The 21469-nt window shown below is 46.0% G+C and overlaps 1 protein-coding gene across 4 annotated transcripts in view; it reads right to left on the reverse strand.

Annotated features, from left to right (window-relative positions):
- CCBE1 (collagen and calcium binding EGF domains 1) overlaps positions 1–16291 on the reverse strand; it is a 177176-nt gene extending 160885 nt beyond the window's left edge. For 3 of the 4 annotated variants that reach the window (XR_006727100.2, XR_006727099.2, XM_010961291.3), the window contains exons 1-2: positions 15306–16216; positions 14790–14870 (exon numbers count right to left, since the gene is read on the reverse strand). Coding sequence is in view for 2 of the 4 variants with exons in the window: in XM_010961291.3 (XP_010959593.1) it covers positions 14790–14870; positions 15306–15436 (212 nt within the window). In the remaining 2 variants the exon portion in view is untranslated. Of the gene's footprint in view, positions 1–14789; positions 14871–15305 lie in introns of all 4 variants that reach the window. The other variant, XM_045521471.2, reaches the window with a different exon arrangement.
- Between the last annotated feature and the right edge of the window lie 5178 nt (positions 16292–21469).

Raw genomic sequence — 21469 nt, forward strand, 5'->3', positions numbered from 1 at the left:
CCCCGGGTGAAGCTGCTCTTTGTTCTTAATATACAGAACAGTTTTTCTCCTGGGTATCGTTCAGTCTTTACCATGTGGACTCATAACCCATCTTTTCTCACCAGCTGCCAGAGAGCTCAGAGCAAAATGGCCCTCCCACACCAAGTCTGCATCCTTACGGGATACGTTCTCACCCTCAGTGCTGGCTCCATTTCTTAAGGATCTGGCCATTTTTGTCCTTTCCATTTACGCTATCTTTTCATATTTTATGTATTGTAAATGGCCTTACATAGCTGGAATAGATTCAAGTATCAATTTCAATCGACAAATAATCAACACGACTCAGTTTTAGAAGATGGTCTCACAACGCAGTGGCTACGTGTTACCCTTTCACAAGCATGTGATCAGCTATGAAGATGGCCCAAGCACTGGGCAAGGCGCAGGGGACCCTAAGTACAGCAGGCCTGGCCCCTCCCCTCCTCCAGCCAGGAAGAGACACAAAATAAGCTACAAGGTGTTCTAAGCGCTGTAACAATAAAACAAGGACCTGAAACGGGAGAACCATGGGGACAAGGGGGTACATCTATAGAAGGGGGCTTGGAGAACATCTCATGGAAGAGGTAACGCTGAATTCTGAAGGACTGGGAGCTGAGATTAGTGGCTTTTTAAAAAGTGGGGGAAGACCTTTTATCCTGGTAGAGGGAACGGAATGACAACAGCTTGAGACAAGTAAAAGGGTCACTTCAGGACAGGAGACTGAGCCAAAATGAGGAAGAATAACATACAACAAGAGTGGACAGGCAGCGGTCAGACCACTCAGAGCCTCACGGGCTTGGGTAAGGAGGAGAGATTTTGTTTTAAGGGTAATGAGGAGGCACCTAAGGAGTTTTAAGCCTGGCTTGGACATCAACTGTTTTAAGGTTCAGGATCTCACTTTCTGCAGCACAGGAATGGGCTGTAAGAGACAGGACAGGAAGCAAAGAGAACAGCGGCAAAAGAGATGATGGCCTGAACCAGGACGGTGGCAGTGGGGACAGAGCCCAGATCTGGATATATGTGATGGGAGACTGGATGTGAAAAGGAGCTTGCTTTCAAAAGTACACACCTGGGGAGCAGAAGGATTCTTCTTTCTCTTCAAAGGCCTTGGAGAGATGACAGCTCACAGATGGCTCTCTTGTTTTTAAGGCTGATTAGAGATAAGTACCCAGGCTGTCCCATAGTATCTCCCCATCAAGGTGTCCTTCCTTATGGCAAGCGAATCCCCCAGGGCTATAAAAGAAGCTGGCTTCCTGTTGCTCTGCTCTCCACAAGGCAGGGAGGGGTCACAGTCACAGACCGCCAGCGCCAGAAGGCCCCAACACTCTCACAACCAAGGATCAGAGCCAGGGGCTTGCAGGGACCCACGGCCACACGTTCTAGGAGGCCAGTGGCAGGGCCGTACATTAGGGGCCGTGTCTTGAAGGTTTCAGACCAAAATGCTACATGGTGACACTGGATTCTTTCCTTCTGATTCATTTAGGTAAAACTTGATGTATATGAAATCTGCATCTTCAATTTCAAGCCTGAACTCACCCAAACCCTTATCATCTGCTAACTGCTTTATCAAGGGCTCTCCAGTGAAGAGATGAATTATGAAGCATCCATCCAATGAAATACCATCCTGCAAAATACCATGCTGTAAAAATGGATTTGCATTCTATGTAATGATGAGTAAGTGTTCACCTAGTGTTAACGTGAAGAAAGCCACTGCAGAACAAACCCCTTTCTGTAAGTAATAACCATCAGTGTGTCTGTTAGTAAAGGGATAGAAAAGACCAGGAAAACACACTCAGTCCCTCGGCTGTCATTACCCTGCAGGGCTGAGACTGGAGGAGCCTCAGTTCTAAGTCCTTCACTGCTACGACGTAAGATGGGCAAACGGCAAGAATTGCTATCTATCATCACATCAAAACGGTAAAGCTTTAAAAAAAAAAAAAAAAAGGGAAGGTTTCCTCTTTCTTGTGCTCCTTCGCACTAACTACAAAACATGATTCTCCTTTTACATACTCCTCCAGAAAGGTGTTTTCCCCTCAGCATCAGGGGAGCAATTTCCTTTGGGAGCCACGCCCCCCAGTTGTAGAGTCCTAAGTGTAGATGAAACCCTCATCTCTTCAGGGCACAAGGCGTTAAACGCGGTCCATGCAGCACCCTGGGCTGCACAAAACAAAGGCTGACATCACCTCAAAGGTACCTGTGCGAGCACACACGTGTTGGGACCATCCAGAGTCAAGCTGTGTATAAGCTGAGGGATAAAGAAGCATCCTAAGATGATGCAAGTCATATTTTAAAGGACAGACGGGAGAAATTGTGTTTTTAAAAACAGCCCAGGAAGGATTCACTGGAGAGGCAAGATGTGGAGGTACAGCTTGAACCAGCAGAACTCGATGGCCGAGAGCTGCAAGGGGGTGGTCTCCCCCCCAGGCATCCCCACAAGTGCACACATCCCCTGTCCCAGCCCCACAGCTCTGACCACCCAGAAGGGGCTCCAAGTGTGCCCAGACCTTAACCTCCTCCGGCCCTAGGACAGCAGGTGGCAGCTGGACTGCCAGAGCTGCCCGTCTCAGAGCCTCCAGCCCTCAGCAATCCTTCGTCATTGCTCTCAAGGTACCGCCCACAGATGCTAATGTGCGTGTGTGCCATGACCTGGAAATGTGTTTCCCGAACACCAGGGGTTTCTGGGAAAGGACTTGAGGGCTGTGGGATGGCACACGTACCTAATTGTTAGGATCATTTCACACCTTCACCTAAGATTTGTAAAAAATTCACCCCTATAACATCCTTTCTAAAAGAGTGCCCGCTCCCCATGCCGTCAGACACTGAAAGTTCATTAAGAACTCAGGTCACTGATGAGCCACTTCCTGTCTGGCCAACCTCCAATTCAATGATGTGCATCATCAAGAACCTCAGGAGTGGGGGAGGGTAGAGCTCAGTGGCAGAGTGCGTGCACAGCATGCATGAGGTCCTGGGTTCAATCCCCAGTACCTCCATTAAAATAACTAAATAAACCTAATTACCTCCTCCTCCCAAGAAAAAGAAAATCTCAGTTGCACATCTATCCACGAGGTGCAATTACATTTTCTTCCTTAACTTATAATAATTTCTCTTCTTATGATTTAGTCTGCATAATTGCTATTAACAGTCCAAAAAATGCAATTATGTGTAAAATAACAATGTTTTCCACATAGACATATTTGGGGACTGCTTGGTTTAAGGTCATATGGTAAACATAGGTCTTAGGTGATAACTACGCAGTCAAATCACGAAATACACTGTTTCAGCCTAAAGTTGATGCAAACTTGTAAAAAGCCTTGTGTTGGGAATTGAGAAGTTCTTTGTTATCAGAGGAAAGGGCTGAAGAGAAACAAAAACGGCCTGGGAAGACCGTCTTCTGCCAGCACATAGATTTCCTATCACACTTTGTGGGGTGGGGGTGGGGGGTCGGGGGGGAGTGTGTTTGATACTTACAAGGCAAGGGGAAAAAAAAAAAAAAAAAACACAGCTTGACACTGGAAACCTTTCATTCATAGTAGGCTGAGCTGTGTTTACATCTGGGGAGAAGGTTCATGCAGCGCCTCAACAAAGCAAAATATTTTTTTAAAAAATGCACCAAAAGTCACTAAGCAGCTCCAGACACCAAGCTGAGAGGCTGCACTAGGAATGAGAAGTGATGGAATCTGCACCGTGGGATTTAGGACGGATCAGCTCGAGAACCACGGAAGCCGTGAGGAAGGGTCTCCCCGTCTAGATCCGCTTTAGCCGAGTTCATTCCGCCTGACGGCCCCCAAAACATCCTCCTCAGAGGAGAAAGGAGATGCCAGGAGGAGAAGACTAGGACCAGACAGAAGAGATGGGTGACAGCAGGCACCAACACAGTCTTCAGCAGTGACTTTCCCTGTCCAGGGCACGGACCCGCAGCAGCTGTAGGAGACAGGAGGACCCAGGCCCAGTGGCCACAGAAAAACAAGAACCACTCTCCTCAGGCCAAGAGCCAGGCTGCACCCCCACCCCACCCCGTTTGCTTTTTGCTCCAAGGTGTTCAACCTTGACAGCATAATGCAATCACTCAAGGAGCTTTAAAAATTCCTGCTACCTGGCACCCACCTCTAGAGTTTGATGCTACTGGTTTACTGCACTATCTGGACAACTGCATGTTTTTTCTTTTTAAAGCTCACCAGGTGATTCCAACATTCAATCTAGGCTGCAAATCCCTGCCTATGGTTTTACAAGCAGGAAGCTAAGAATAGCCACATGAGAGGAGGGAAAAATGTGGTGACAATCAGGACGGCGTGTCTCCATTTAATGTGCGTAGAAAACCAACTTGTTACAAAGCAGGTTTTGATTCCGGAGGCCTGGGGTGGGGCCTCGGCATCTCTAACAGTGATGTCGTGCTGTAAGGAGTTAGAATCCATCACAGCCTCCGTCATCGGGCACCATCCTGGGGAAAGAGGTTCCACAGAAGGGAACATCACCAACATCAGGGTTTAAGCCACCTGGACCAAGTCTAATCTTTATCCTTCTTCAGTGGTACTGCTTACAGTACTGTAATTTCATTGGCTAACTCAGGATCACCAGGGCTGACAGTGATACCCGTGGAAATGTGAGCATGAAAAGTGTCCGCTCTATTACAGGGCCCCAGTGTGTGCTAGGGTTTTAGTGGAGGTGGGCTGAATTGTGTCCCCTCCAAATGTATGTGCTGAAGTCCTAACTCCAGTACCTCAGAATGTGACTTTAGAAACAGGAGCTTTCAAACAGGTCACTGAGTTAAAGTGAGGTATTAAAATAGGGCCTAATACAGTATGAGGTGGCGTCCTTGTCAGAGGAGATCAAGACACAGACAAGCACAGAAGGAAGACCTTTTGAAGACACAAGGAGAAGACGGCCACCTGCACGCCCAGGAGAGGCCTCAGAAGGGATCTGTCCTGCCCCCGCATTGGTCTCCAATCTCCAGCCTCCAGAATCACTACAAAATCGCTTGTTTAAGCTTCCCAGTCTACACTAGTTTTTTCAGGCATTCCTTGCGAACAAACAGGCCGGGGGAAGCGGTGCAGTTTTGGGGGAGGAGGGTTGGTCCCCTTGTCCCCTTTTGGTAACTTGCTGGACTTATGTTTTAACCAGCGTCACCAGTGAGACTGGCACCCCCATTTCCAGCCGTACTCCCTCCCTCATCTGAACGTCTCTCTTTAATTTGTGGTTGGCTGGAAAGCAAGGTAACCGCATTTGTCAGGGCTCTCAGAAGAGCCCAGAGTTGAGGAACGACGCAGGCTCTGGGCTCAGACTGTCCGGCTCAGCACCCTGCTCTGCTGCACACCTGCTCTGGGACCTTGAGAATTCGGGGGAGGAGATGCTGGTTTCCGAGGGTGATCCCTCCCACACAGAGCCATCAGAGGAACCGAGAGGAGAGGACGGGGCCCTCTTTCCTTCGTGAGCTGGTTTACATTCAAAGCCCCCTCCCTACGCCCTCTCCCTCTCCCCTCCTCTCTCAGTTGCGTTCCAGATTCTTTAAATGGTGCCTGAGAGTGGCCTCCACATTAGTACGGGGCTCCTGTAAACAGCTTCTCTTCCCCAACGTCCACCCAGCTGGGCCAGAGTATGCAAGAGTGATTTCTAGAAAACATATGTAACTTAACGTTAAAAGAAATCTGTAAAAATTGATTTTAAAGAAGTCTTTCAAAATTTCTCAGCGACAAAACCCCACTGATGTTGCATTCTAGGTTCTTCTAACCTTTCGGAATCTGCCAGAACTAAATTCTGGTGCATTTTAGAGAGAAGACCTTGCCTCCTCAACCAAGAGTCTCTGTGGTCTTGGTGGGCACACCCAGAGAGCCAATTTTCCACCACAAAAGCTGCGAGCCACTTCACTACAGGAAAATTCCAGAATGAAACATGGACAGACTACCAAGAGCAACGCCACGTGGAAGCAAGGAGAGGGGACAGCTGGATGGAAAGTCACGGATGGCATGGCCTCCGCACTGGCTTTCAGATGGCCTCTGACCTTCAAGGAAATAGTGCTGGACACACACGCAAGTGACAAAAACTGCATCTGTCAATCTGTCAATCTTTATAATTCGTCTGCCTTCCATTTAACCTCCATTTAGTAGGATCTATTAAAATGCCTGTTACCAAGGTTAACAGCACCTGCGTGACATCTTTTTCTCACCCAACTTCATCTCCAGGAAACCCCCTCGACTCCTTATCAAGTTTTCATACCTGTACTTTCCTTCTTTGCTGTATACCCTACAGCACTTCTTTATCTTTCTAATTTGTCAGGTGATGCCTTCCAACATTTTACTCCTTTGCTTTCTCCAAAACACCATTAGACTCTGCTGCTGTCTCCTCAGAATATTTCCTTTAAGCAATTCTTTCCTTCATCACTTTTCCCCCATACTCAGTGTCCAAAGGCATCCCTCCAGGAGTCCATGTGATCTTTATGCAACGAAAGAGTTGACATTGTTAGAAGGCAGTCCAGAGTTTAAGTTCAAAAGTTTAATTGCTGATACTGTGCACCGTGCAACTGAGTAGCACTCTTAATTCTTTTTAGCCATAGAAGGAAATGTTCCAATTCCGATTCAGAGTGCCCTTCATTGAAAATGACTGTTTTTCTAGATGTGCATTCCTCAAGTAAAATATACTAGCCTTTGATTTTTGAATGTGAAATTTTTCACTGCAGAAATTCAAAACTAAACAAGTTTAGAGAGAGTTGGCTTGGAGTCAAGGCACGTGATGATCAATATGCAAGTCAGGGATTAAGGAAGTATGGAATTAAGGATGGTGGGAGATTAGCCAAGGCAATCCAAGGATTACTCAGCTGGCCCAGGAACACCAGTCTCGGTGAAAAACATGTCGAAAAGCAGCAGTAAATTAGCACTTTACTACCTGCACTGAAATCAGCTTCTTAAAAACACCCCAACAAGTTACATTCACTTAGAGTATCATTTAAGGGAAGATGACTGGAAAAGGAATTCCAGCTCAACAGTAACTATGATTGGTTCCTAGGAAACCAAGTCGCAATCAAAGATGCTCAGGCCAGAAGATCCAGATACAGTACAGTCAGACAATACACAGGGAAAAACCCCAAAGAGGGGAAAGCTGACTAAATGCCCTGCAGAGTTACCTCTGTGAGGACTCAGACCTGTGGACAAGGTTACATCTGGATGTAGACCCCAATCCCCAGTCTCTGTATTAAGATAACTTTTTAGAAATTGGCAAACTATCTCTGGAAGGGTCCAGAGTGTAAATTATCTGGCTTTGGGGATCAAGTAAGGTCTGTTGCATATTTTAACTCTTTAAAAAAGTTTTAAAAAAATTCTTAGATCATGGGTTGTGTAAAAACATGCCACAGACCCTACTTCGCCAATTCCTGCTTTATCCCAAACTTTTAGAAATAGATCCTAGTGGAGAGGGCCCTCCTGGCTTCCCACCGGTTCTCTGTCCCAGCGACTGGGCTGACAGCTGCCCCTGCCATTCCCAGAGGACCAAGGATGGCGGTTGCTTCACCCCAACAGGGACAAGGTTGAGCCTAGATAAGGCTAGAACAGATGTGATCCAAGTTCCTGAAGTCATCACAGGCATGGGAAGATCTAGTCCACGTTCTACCACACTGAACAAGGAGGCAACATACTCTTTTCCAAGCTCTCACACCTGCTTTTGACTCCCACAGACCACACTGTGAAGCTGAAAACTTACTTTGCCTAATTAGGATTCACCATGTAGACATACCACCATCCTGCCCCACACAGGTATTTCAGGATGAAAAAAAATTGCCCAGGGGCTTCAGAGACATTTCTCAACACAGATCTGTAATGAATTAAGGGAATCGAGGAATGTTGGAGGGGCACATCTTCTCAGAACACTGTTTAAAGTGACTGCTGGAAAGCAGGAGGCTGACCTGGGCAGAGGTGGACCTGGACCCTAGGAGCCATTTCTTCTTAGTGGGCCACTTCTGATGCGGCCATCTACCTCACAGGGCACACAGCCAGAGAATTTGCCCTCTTTGTAATGCCTCCACATTCCAATAATCCTGAGATGCAAGAGACCTGTGGCACGTGCTAATGTCGTGCTAGCAGGGGGAAACACACACACACACACACACACACACACACACACACACACAAATGTTAAGACCACCCCTTGGTTCTTGTGTCCCTGGCTTGAAACTGTGGGGTTTCTTTTGCTGAAAGAACACAGCTGGGCCACAGGAAATTAAGCTCTTAGCCCCCGAATGTGACATTAATCAGATGTGTGCCAAAAACCATCGTCTTATAAAAGTCCCAAAGGACATCACTGGCTGGAAATTCCTTTACTGAAAGATAAATTAAAATCCATGCATTCCATGAAGGCAGAGGTTTGGAGGGGTTCCCTGCTTTAGTCACATATGTACTCTAAGAGCCTAGAACTGTGCTTGGAACATAGTAGGCTCTGAAATAAATGAACAAAAACTGTTGGTAAAGCTTAGAAATTGGTAAATGGCTTCATGGCAAAGGAAGAAGGGAAGCTGCAGACATTACAGCTGAGGACCTTCTCATCCCCCAAATAAAAGCAATGAACAGCCAGGATTGAGACCTTCATTTTCTGGATAGTCAGCAATCCTCTGCTTCAGGCAGGACCCCCAACACAGAGAAGCAGTAAGAGTCCCCCTGGGAAGGAAGGCAGTAAGTTTGCAGAAGCTGAACAACGGACACTTAAACTACTGATTGAAATGCAACCTTTCTCCTGAGAAAATAGGGTATTCTAGAAGAAAGCGCCTATCTGCTTTTTTTGGGTGCACCCACTCCCCAGCTGCACTTAGAAAAGATGAAGTGAAGTGAATGTAGGAAGTCAGGCATCAATAACTTCAGGGACAATGAGAGCGGCAACCAGAGCCAGTCTCAAAGGACACCAGCGAAAGCATGGCCTTTTGTGTTCAGTTCAACTGTTAGTTGTTTCCTATTGTTTCACCTTGTTTTGTAAAGAGTAAGTGAAAAGTGAGACAGAACCATGCCTGAGCCGAAACCCCCCATCTTCCTCTGACACCTGTTCTTCAGATTCAGTAAAAGGGTGTTGGGGGCAGTGGGATCCCCTTTAAAACTGCAATCTGACACTGCTTCAAAGCCAGTGTCTGCAGGGCAGTCAACATATCGGGCAGGATGCCCACATCCTCTTCAGGTCATTTAGAGTAACAAGTTCACGGAGTCAGCAATAGCTACCAGAATCAGTACCTGTAACCCATTAGTAACCAAAACGAAACAGGCGAAGGGGAGAACTAATGCAAACAATGGCAGCCTCTCAGAAGCTCAAGTAAGCCGGTTTCTAAGCTAGAAAAGGAGGCATCCTTGGCTAGCAATACAAGTTCTGGAAGGCCTAAAAGATTTGGGTCAAATCTCATTGCTTACTGTGACATAGCATTCACTCAGTCACTCAGCAGTGCGTACAGAACCCTGTCCAAGCACGGGGCGAGCCAGTGAGGGTGCAGTCGTGGATGAGGGACAGATGATGCCAGCGCTCATCAGGCTAACCATCCAGTGGGAGAGACGGTCTAACCGAGAAACAGGCTGCCTCCAATACGTCTGGGATGCAAGCAGTTTTGCACAAAACCACCCCCATCCGTCCCCTGCTCTGTTCTTAACATCTGTACCACTTCCTCCTTATGGCTGAAATATGGACAATAGTTGTGAAGATACAAATGCTTTCTGAAAGGGGGACCACAAGCCCTGACTGAGCCAAGAGCTGCCCTCAGTGCCTGTTCTTAGCTATGCTGGCCACAGGATGGAGGGGCAGTGGGGAGAGACCATAACCAGACTGACGACCTGATTACTAGTCTCATCTCTGTCAATAAGACCCTTCAAGGAGGAAGGGTATGTAGCTCAGTGGTAGAGTGTGTGCTTAGCATGCACGAGGGTCCTGGGTTCAATCCCCAGTACCGCCACTAAAAATAAATAAAATAAACCTAATTATCACCCCCCCCCTCAAAAAAAAGATCCTGGGTAAGAGGCAAAAGTCTAAGAGCCGCTAAAATTGACTGACGAAGTCTTCTGCTGGCTCCTACTATCTATCACACGAATAGAGCACATTGTGTAGTCGGGAAGGAGGTAGGAAGCAGATACCCTCTTTGTAATTTTCCCAAGGCACCAGATTTCTGGGCTAGCCTACATTTGGGAAAGCATATAAAAACAGCTGATGGGCTGCTGCAGAAACACCCCCAGTGTTGCTGGCGATGGTCTGAACCTGCTCTTTCAAAAATGTCTATTGTAAAGCTCAGAACTCAAAACTCCACTATGTGCACTCACCATGCCAGACTCAGGGAGTTGCCGCAGTGAGCCTGAGAGGCAGTACCCACTGAGTGCTTCCCACATACAGCAACTCATCTGTCTTCACTGGAGCTCTGGAACTCATTTATTCAAACAGAGAAGACTAAAGCACAGAGATTCAGGAATGTTCAAGGGTCGCCAAGCAAGTGGAATCGCAATTCAAACTGGGGCAGAGAGTTTCCACCGTGCATGTTTTGTCATTAAAGCCCTCTGTAGGAACTCTGTGACCTGCCAGATAGCACATTCTTGTCTTTCCTCTGATGGTGCCTTAGCTAGAGCCCGACGCTCCCAGCCTGGTGGTGCTCCCATTAAAGCACCTTCTTGCTCTCCAGTTTCCAATACGTTTGCAGAAATATCACCCTAACTTCCTCATTTTAAGAGGATTTGGCAACACTGCTGCACTATCTACAAGGGGGAATTTTTGCATCCCCAGGTCACTATTTCCCATGGGAATACGACCCTAACAAGACACCACTGATGGGACAAATACAGCTGAGAGCCTCCCATTGCAGATGCATAAACCATAAAGCATAAATCATAGCTGATGCAATCCAACATCCCATATTAAAGAAAACCAAGTTGAACAACAATTCTTCTCATGCCCAAAAAGCCATATCTGGCTGCTTCTCATCACTTCCTCATCATTGATAGCATAATACAAAACTGTGTAACTTTGTGCACCTTCGTGTACATCGTATATTGGTTACAGTTGCAAAGGCTTTGGTCTAAAAATCCAGTCTGTAAACCTTGACCAGGAACCGTGCTCAAGTGTTTTCTGGGACTAGTTGAAGCTCCTAATAAACGTTCAAATCCTTAATTGATCATTGGATGCAAAGAGTTAGCATTTTATCAGACAGACCTAATAAAGGTTGATTTCTTGACACTGACACTCACATGTACTTCTTTATTTTTAACATGTCATTTAACATGTCATTTTGATATGAGACCCAATAAAGGAAAGGTGAACAAATCTTTTGTTCAAATTATGTAGTCTGAGAAAGGAGGAAAAAAGTTGACTTGTAGAAAGAACTTTAATAGCCCCAAGAGCGGTAATGCCAAGGTGACTTTAAATTTATTCTAGCCAAACCAAGCACATAGTCTAGATAAGTCACACCAACTCTGAAATCTTTATTGGTAAAAGAACACCCTCTGTCTGACTATGACAGAGAAAACATGTACTCTAAACTTAAGCAGCCACTAGCATTCACTCAGTGATTCACAAGCATTCAGTACTCGGCACAATGCACATCGGGCAAGACTCTCTCAAGACACAGAGCCTGTGATTAAGATGAAATCCTACAAGAAAAGAAAGCTAGACATATATGAACCCATTTTATGTATAATGTGATAATATAGTCAATTGTTTGAGACAGATCTCAAGGTCAATGGTAATTCAGAAAATTATTATGCTCACAGTGGATGCTGGAGTTATCCAACTGCTCCTACTGAGTTTATAGCCATCTAAACTTATAGTCTTCTTCCTTACTTAGATCCTAGGATCTGGCAAGTTCAGCCTCATCTGCAGACACCAGTGGGATGATAAAAGGGCCCAGGCTTTGAAGACAGACAAACCTGGGTCCGAGTCCTGGCTCTCACATGTATTAACTTTGTAACTCTGAGCAAGTTGACTTAATCCCCGGGTTTCGGTTCCCTCCTCTGTAAAGCTGAGACAATAAAACTACCACCTCAGAGTGGCTCTGAGGATTAGAGATACGTGTACATAAGGTGCACAGAACAGTGCTGAATAGTCAACCCTCAAATTATCATTTAACATATGGCTAACACAGAAAGGTGCTGCTTAGGTAAAACCATGTAAAACAGAAGTGTACAAAAATGGTGGTCGGGTCCAGAATAACGGTTAATTTGAATCCATCTGTCTCTTCCATATCATGTAAGTCTCCATACACTTTTAGAAATAATGGCAGATCAGGTTACTCACACCTACCACACTCACTTTTAGAATTAATTTGATCCTCCCTATCAATGATTTTTTTAAGTCAGTTTTAAAAGATTACTCTCTACAAATTCACAAGTGACTTTTGGAGTTCTTTCTCTTGTGCTAAAAGCCATTCGCTAAAAGACATCTGATAAGAGTAGGTTTCTATGTGGTCAGATAGCATTCCCCAAACAGTATCTCTGCTCCACGACTTACTGCTTAATTAAGGGTCATCCAACAGTTGAAGAGTCTGGTTTCCTGGAAGGAAGGTTCTCCGTTTTTACGTTAACATGGTAAAGGGCTGTCTACCCGCTCATCTGCCGAGGCCTCTGAGCTCCTGAGGATCTGTCTAAACAGGTTTGCACCATGACTCGGGTTAAGGACATTGGTTTCTATAGCAGCACTTCAAGCTTTAATGCACATCTCATTAGCACACAGGTTCTGATTCAGGAGGTCTGGGCAGGGGCCCTGAGACAATACAAGCTCCCAGATGATGCCTGTGCCAATTGCCAGACCACACTGGGAGTAGCAAGGGTCTACAGGGCCAGGACAATTAGGATTCACAAACCAACAAGCACACAGCATTATTCCACTTTTGGGGTTCAAAGTGGGGGCAGCAACTGCCAACTGACTGTCTTGAGGAAGGGACTAAATGATAGAAATTGTGTAAGACCGATGAAGTACATGCACAACTCTTAAGAAAACCAAGAAAAGACACTTAAGATTCACAGGGACCATTACTATTTTCTCCAGGTGAAAACATCCTACCCCTCACATTCTCCTAAACAGAGCTCTTGTGTTCTTCTCCGAGACATAAATATCCTTTTTGTTAGCTTTCATAAGCTCTTCCTTTGGGTTAATGAAACACATCAAGACATTGCTAGTGTCAAGTCTTCGCGTTAAGAGAAACAGTTTTTAAAATCTGGGAAAAACAACAGTAACAGCGTAACGAATGAAATCAGCTTAGGACATTCATCAGGCACCAATGGTTTCTGAAAATTGGACATGCATTCTGTAACTGTCACTGACTTATGTGCAATCTGACCTTCAGGGACCAAATAAATGAGCAAATCATCTCAGGGACACTTTCCATGTTAAATTAGAGGTTTTATGCTGTAGTAACAGGGGAAAAAATGTGTCCTAAGAAATAATGTGGATGAAACACAGAGCTGGAACCAGGCAGAGTCCTGGTGCCAGCACCAGCAGGTCAGGTCACCAGCTGGGCGACCTTGCTTACCCAGTTAACCTCTTCCAGCCTGCCAACTGAACAGTTCACCCTCCTTTCCTACCAACTCACACACCTCTGTTCAGTGTTCACCGCCCACGACCCAGAGAAGGGAGCTCTTCCCAAGGATAAGATGTGATCATTGCTTCACTTAAGCAATCAGTGTCATTCCACTGCCAGATGTTACAACATGGTCTGTGATGTCATTGATGGTAGCTTCCTACCTCTAAACTGACCAGCCCAGCCCTGGAACCACTTACACCTGAACCTTTGAGCATCTGAAAGGTTTCTTTCAGTTGTAAGTATTATGATTCATCGTTAGGACAACTTCTCTTTCAAGTTCACTTTTGAAGATTGCCGTGTTATCTTGTACTACCCAGTATTTATCCTGGCGCCCTGAACAGTGCATGATTCCCAGAGACAGAGAGAGAGTCTGGAGGAGTGTGTGATCCTTGTACCTTGCACAGTACCTTTCAGAAGCAGTTTAAGTGTTTAAGCACACATGCCTCCTTCCAGTGAGGGCACTGGGACAGAAGCCTATAATGACTGCAAATCGACCCTCAGCTCCAAAAGGCTGCAAGCAGGGAACAGTGATATCACTTGTCAAGAATAAGAAACTCCTGGGAGCATTTTTCAAACTACACCTTCCCCAGCCCTATCCCAGTTTAGTTTTAACAAATACCCAGGTGACTGATTAAACGAGCACCCAGGTGATGTGTGGACGGAACATTTAGGAAGACAGTTCCTCCCCCTTCTTGTGGTTCAACAACCTTGATGCTTTTTATTTTCACTTACGACAACCCCATCGGCTGCCCACATCCTCCCCCTCTCGGCCCGCCTTTTGCCCACAGAGGCCGTGACAGTGTTACACTCTGTCCCGGCAGAAGGTCAAAAAGACAGTCAAGGGCCAAGTATTTCCTTGTTGTTGACTCTGTATTTTCAAAACAAATCACAAATGCAAAAGCAACCATCTGTCTTTGCTCTGCCTCACTGTTTACACCCACAATCCGATCCACTTTCCTTATAAACTTTCAACCTCTCTCCTCCAACCTCCACCACTCAAGTATCCCAGAGGGCAGTAAACCGCCTCCCTCAGGATCTTAGGGCACAGACTAGCCGCAAATGCTGAGCTGCCCATCGCTGCTCTGGCCCAGCAGCCACACACACACAAAGGCTGGCACCAAGGAGCGCTGACCCACCCAGCCCGTGCCAGCACCACCGTGGCCCCTGCTCCCCGAGCGCGCCTCCAAACCGCTCCTCTGCGTCGCCGCCTCCCCAGCCAGCCCGGGGCGCGCGGCGGCGGACTCGGCAGAGCCCCGAGACTTACCTGAAGCACGTGGTGAGCTCGCCCGAAGGCTTCAGACACGGGTATTTGGTCGTGGCGATTTTGTTTTCTGAGCAGATTTCTCTGTGAAAAAGTTGGAGGAACTCTGTTGGTTTTCCGCGGGGAGAGCGGAGACAGTGCGCGCTGGGCATCCGCGTCCCGCGCGCCGAGCAGCCGCTCGTCCGCTAAGAGCGGACGCAGAGCGGACTCCGAGGCCGGAGACTCTCCAGGCGAGGGTCCAACAGAGAGAATTCAGCCCCAGGATAAGAAGAGGTGAAGAAGCAGAGCCCTGGAGGGTGGCAGGACGGCGGGGCGGGGGTGTCCCGGGGCCCCGACTCACAGATGGGGGAGCCCGGAGTGAGGGAGCGGAGGCTCTAACGCGAGAGCAGAATTAAAGTCTCCTGGGAAGTTGAGAGCCCGAGGGAGCGAGGGCATGCGGGTCACCGCGGGGGTGGGTGGTGGGTCACAGCCCGCACCCGAAAGCTGGGCGTGCACCGAGCAGGGGCTGGCAGCGCTTACCTGTCGCCGTTCTCAGGCTCCTCCCGGTAGCTCCACGTGTGTCCCAGCGCCAGGAGCAGCAGCAGCGGACCCAGGCTCTTGCCCAGCTGCCCCCTCGCTGCTCCTCCCCGGCTCGGAAGCGGCGGCACCATCAGGGAAGCTCCCGGCTTCTTCCCGGCGCCGGAGCTCTCTCCCCGCCCTGCGCCAGGCTCCTCCGCGCACCGCCGCTTTCCCTCTCCCCGGCAGGGGGCGCCCGAGGGCGGGGGCGTTTGCGCCACCTGCACAAGCCACTGGGGTTTGGGGGATCAAGGTGGGAGCTGGGGTGCAAAGCGCCAACTTGGCAGAGAGGCACGTCAACGGGGCGCCTGCGGTGGTGCCTGGCCGTCACGAGGCTCGTGGAGTCCGGGCGGTATCGCTCAGGATGTTCACGCCGGATGGACAGGCTCACTCCACTCGGCTTTGGGCGGCACCCTCGCCTCCTGCCTCTTCGGCTGGGAGCGCTGCTCAGGGTGCGGGAAGCAGGCGGCTGCTGGCATTTTACTCCAGGGTCGCCCGACCAGGAGGAGGAGTCGATCTCCACCCCGGGAGAAGGAGGGGGTGGAGCAGAGGGGTTAATAAACTTCCTTCCTGTTGTCAGTTGATTTCCAAGGACCAGGGTCAGGTCAACGTTTGCTTTCCCCCCTCGAGAGCCTACACTGTCCTTTCCCGCACTCAAGTTCTCCTTAGTAGAATAAGGCAGGAAAAGAGGAATTGAAAAGCTACAGCGGCTCTCACAAGCTGCCCTTCCAAACCTGAAATAGCACAATTTCTACAGCGTGGTCTGTCTCATTAAAGTCCCTTAGAAGAAAGGCCTCCTCTCGTTTCATTTGGTAATAAAGCCGCTGTTTCCTTCATAACTCGAGGTCGAGCAAGTAATGAGCTCTCATCGTTTCTTCCTGGGGGGTTTTAAATCCTCTTGCCCTGAGCTGCTTTAATGCGCTTTCCAAACCTCGCACATACGGAAGAGGGGAAACTCCTGGAAGATCAGGTGAGACCCTGAAGGGGGCCGTTAATCAGGGGACCCCGCCCCCCTGTTAGTTAACGTGGCGGGTGTTTACCCTGAAAACCCGGGCGGGGTCGGTAAATCAGCTCACCTGGTGGAGGCCGAATTGTAGCTTGTATATTCGGTTGCATCTTAACACTTTGTTGCGTTATTAGGCGTTTCTGTGCCTGTTAAAGAGAAACTCGTGACATAAATGTGTCCCGCTGAGCCAAGCAAGTGGTGGTGGCCCAGAAGTAAGTTGGAAGAGCACGAGTTTCTAACGCCGAGCCTCTTAACAGACGCGTGGTTCTGCAGTCCCAGGACTGGGGAGGTGAAAAGGTAGCTCGTTCACATGTTACCGGTGTGCTACTTGGTTAGGGAAGCAGGTGTTTTGATTCAAACTATTCTGGGCTACTGAGAATACCTTGATTTTTTCATAGTGATGGCGTCTTCATTTCTCTGTAGAATGCTTTTATATTTTTCAAAGGCTTTTTCACATTTATGATTTTATTAGATACAATATCCCGTGAAAGTAGGAGTCTGACTTAGGTCCACGAGGTGGTTTTATCCTACAAAACTTACAGAGACATGGCAGACCATGAAACAGACTTAGTATTAAAATACGGTATTACACGAGAGAAGCAATTTTCACACGGTAATTCAGAAGACACTTCAGAAGCTTGCAAAACCTGCCGGTGACCATTATAAGATCAAAGGAAAAAAAAAAACCTGGATTCAAACCCAGGCTGTGTGGCTTCCTAGGTCTGTGGTCTTGGGCAAGTTAAGTAAACTTTCTGAACTCAGTTTTCTCATCTATCAAATGGGGAAACCTCCCTCCTCATAAATGGTTAAGAATATTAAGTGAGGTAATGATGTAGCACATTTTCACAGTGCCTGGCATCGACTGAGTACTCCGTAGATGTTAACTATTACCATTTTGAACATAAATGATTAGATTGCACAGGATTTTCAGTTTTAAATATCCAGCTGCTTTATGGATAAATAGGAGTTTATTTCACAGCAGTTCTTTGGGTTCCTAAAGAGATACCACTCCAAGCATTTTAAAAAATAAACCCATCCTGGAGCTTATAAATTTGTGTCACTTTAGATTCTGCCTCAAAAGTGTTTACTCTCCATCTTGCAGGGAAGAGGCCATTCTGTAGGAGGTTCTATTTATATTGTCTTACCTATTACTCTGTTTTGATATCTTGCTATCTTTTTTCTCATCTTCACTCATTTTGCTTTTCTATTGTTGCATTATGGATGTTAGTTCTACAAATAATGGAGAATGATACAGGAGATTAGTTATCAGCTTCATTAAATAATTGTAAGTCACCTATGGGGACAGGCAACTTTACCAAGAAAGAAATTCAGGCTGTAAATGATAAAAGCAAACCCACGTCTGACACGCAGCTGTGTGGCAGAAGACTGGGGACTGAACAGACTTTGCTGCCTCCTTACTTTCAGCCCGTATGCTGAGCACAGAGGAGAATGAGGTGTCAGAGAATGTACTGCAGCCAAGTGAACAGGCCAGATTTGCCTGGGGAGGAAATCCCAAGGCTGGGTGGTCAGAGGGCATTTTGGAACAGGTGAACTGGAGCAGAGACCTTTTGAAAACCTTTGCCTGGAGGCCTGGAATTTAAACTCATTGACAGCTACTGACAGCACGAGACACTTCGTGTGGGGTTTGAGGGGCTGGGCGGGAGCGTACAGCCAAGAGGATGGCTGTGTATGTATTCCAGTCCCCAGAAAAGTTAAACACTCCTGTAAAAGACGAAACCTGCATTTACTCAAGCTGTAACCCACATGGGAGATGTCAGAATGAGGCTGAGTATGGCAGGGACCTCCAGGGTCTTTGGTTTTTCTCTCCTGATACCCTAACTCTCTCCCCTACCACACATAAGCTACCCTCACCCACCCCATCCCCTCCTTTATGAAACACTGACTGAGAGGATGCACCTCTTGCCTCTTTCATAAGAGTGTTATAAAGATTAATGACAAGGACATAAATGCTCCTCGGGGAGGCTCTGTATTCTGATTTCTTCTCAGCATGCCACTCTCTGGGATGTTTTCCAAATAGACCTGTCAGCTTCCCTGAAACAAACCAGACAGTGGGTAGTTGTACAATCTACCCTGTCCTAGGGCTGGGGGGCTGGGGGGCTGTGCCAAAGGCTTCAGGGCAAGTGCAGACTGAGCTGTAGGTTCGACTCCCGGGTGGACCAGGTATTGTTAAGGACTGCTGAGTGTTGTCTGGGGCAGGGAAGAGGGGAATGACTGGCTGGGGAATACAGAGGCCAGCATACAGAAGCAAAGTGAAAGGAAGTAAGAAAAGAAAAAAACTAGGCCACTGGGCAGAACAGAAAGTACCCTTCAAAATAAGAACAATGGTATCTTCCACTCATTTTTTTTTAATTTTTAGCTTTTTTAAAAAATTGAGGCAAAACTGACATATAACATAGTTTCAGGTGTAAACATAATGATTCACTATATGTCTCTATTGCAAAATGATCACCACAACAAGTCCAGTTACCATCCATTGCTACACAAAGTTACCATTTTTTTTAAGCTGGTGTTTTATTTTTATTGAAGTATAGTCAGTTACAATGTGTCAATTTCTGATATACAGCATAAAAAGTTACCATTTTCGTCTTGTGGTGAGAACTTTTCATCTGTTTTAGCAACTCTCAAATATACAATACAGTGTTACTAAATGTAATCACTCAGTTGGACATTATATCCTCAGGCCTTATTTATCTTAGAACTGGAAATCTGCACCTTTTGACCACCTTCCTCCATTTTGCCCACTTCTTTTTAAGGGACTCCAACATCTTATTTATAGAAAATCAACATAGTATTAGTAGAGATCAATTAAAAAGACGAATTACTATAAAGGACAAGCCACCACCAAGTGGAGACACAATTCATTTCACTATTATTTGTTTAAATTTTTCCTTATGAAAGGGGTTTGTGGTGGGTGACAAAAATACATAGTATTTTACAGCATATATATTTTTGTATTATATGCATTATGTGAAGTATGGAGCAGGATTAGATAAAGCAATTAAGGCAAAGGGGAAAAATCAGAATGAACAAGGAAATGAAGTTAATTGGCAGGATTGTATAACCCCTGTGCCATGTTTAAAGCAGATCACAAATCAGTTCTCAGATTCTCAAACATCAATCCAGGATAATTACATGATCAGTTACAAGACTGAAGGTAGCCATAAAGGAAAAACCTATAAATTGCTCAAAAAAAAAAAAACCACAGATTTTTCCTGTTGATCTCCCCGGGATATAGCAACAGTCATCTAAAGGTATTTTCATAGAAACAAGACCCAACAAATGTGGGGAGAGTTCCTACAAAACTGTGGGTGATATACATACAGCATATATCCCTAGAATAAACAGGTTGCCCTGACACATTTCCTTCAGTTTCAGTTTTGATTGACATATAGCCAGGTCTGCTTAGAGACTTAGGGTTACACCTTGAAGAGTGTTCAAGTGTTCCAGTCTCCAAGCCATTGTGAGGATGTGCTCGAGGCAAGACTCAAACATGTTAATTCAGTAAAAGGGTTTAAAGCCCTGGTTTTGGGGTGTGTACACAATCTTTGCACTTAGTCTGCCTTAGTTTTAACTTGTACAAATCCTGAAAGTATATTGAAGATATGGGTCTCTCATTTTCTCCCAAGACAAGAATAAACATCCGATTCCTATGTTCATGACAGAATCACACAATATTTGGCAAACTCAGAAATAAAGGCAATGTTAAAAGATGAGTTAGCCTTATGTGTGTATAAGCGGCTAAAAAAAAAATGTACAAAAATTTTTTTAAGAAAGAGAAACTTCTTGTTGCTTGGTTCAATGTCTAAAAAGATCAAGAAAAATTATTCATGTGATTTCAGTGTCATGTTCTTGGAAGTTCTAAAACACACACACACACACACACACACACACACACAGTCCCTTGTCTGGGATTTCTTCTAAAGGAATTTGTCAGGACAGTAGGAGTTGGCAGTCTCCTTGACCAGTCACAGCTGTAGGATCCAACCCAGGGTTTCTGGGCAGAGAAGAGCATTCTAACTCTGTTCAATTCTGCAGCCCCTTCTAGGACGGCAGGACACACAGCTGAGATGGCCCCAGTTCTTGTGGTCCCCACAAGTGTGAATAAGGGAGGATGAGGGGCAGGCACTAGAGGTGGGGCCACTGGCCCATGCTGCGAGGTGTCTGGTGGAGAACACGGCATTAGAATTAAGCCAGGATTTATGAGCTGACTCCTTGGAGTATCAGCCATTCCGATCCCACAATTTCTCTGCTTTATTTTTGTAGACATAACTCTCTTTATATCCCTTACTTCCACAGGAGTAAGAGCTCTTATTTAATATTTATTGAGAACTGGGAGATACTTAGCTCTAATATGGTATCAAGCCAATTTGACAGGTAATACCAATGTTGACTCTAAAAGCTTACTGATTTGATGATAAATGCTGGAGAGGGTGTAGAGAAAAGGGAACCCTCCTGCACTGTTGGTAGGAATGTAATTTGGTGCAGCCACTGTGGAAAACAGTATTGAGGGTCCTTAAAAAGCTAAAAATAGACTTACCATGTGATCCAGCAATCCCACTCCTGGGTATGTATCTGGAGAAAATTCCAATTTGAAAAGATACATGCACTTCAATGTTCAAAGCAGCACTATTTACAGTAGTGCTGTAACGTCCCTCAACAGATGACTGGATAAATAAATAGTGATGTATATATATACAATGGAATACTACTCAGCTATATAAAAAGAATGAAAAAATACCATATGCAGCAAGATGGATGGACCTGGAGATTATCATATTGAGTGAAGTAAGTGAGACAAACACAAACAGCATATGATACCACTTATATGCAGAATATAAAATAAAAAAAAAAAGATACAAATTCTATTTAAAAACCAAAAACAGACTCACGGACATAGAAAAGAAACTATGGTTTCCAAAAGGGAAAACAGGGGAGGGATAAATTAGGGGCTGGGGATTAACAGACACACATTACTATATATAAAATAGATAAATAACAAGGGCCTACTGTATAGCACAGGGAACTATATTCAATTTCTTGAAATAACGTATAATGGAAAAGAATATGAAAAGAAAAAATATGTATGTATATGTATAACTGA

Source organism: Camelus bactrianus, chromosome 30 (assembly GCF_048773025.1).
Source record: "Camelus bactrianus isolate YW-2024 breed Bactrian camel chromosome 30, ASM4877302v1, whole genome shotgun sequence".
In the NCBI taxonomy this organism is placed as follows: domain Eukaryota; kingdom Metazoa; phylum Chordata; class Mammalia; order Artiodactyla; family Camelidae; genus Camelus; species Camelus bactrianus.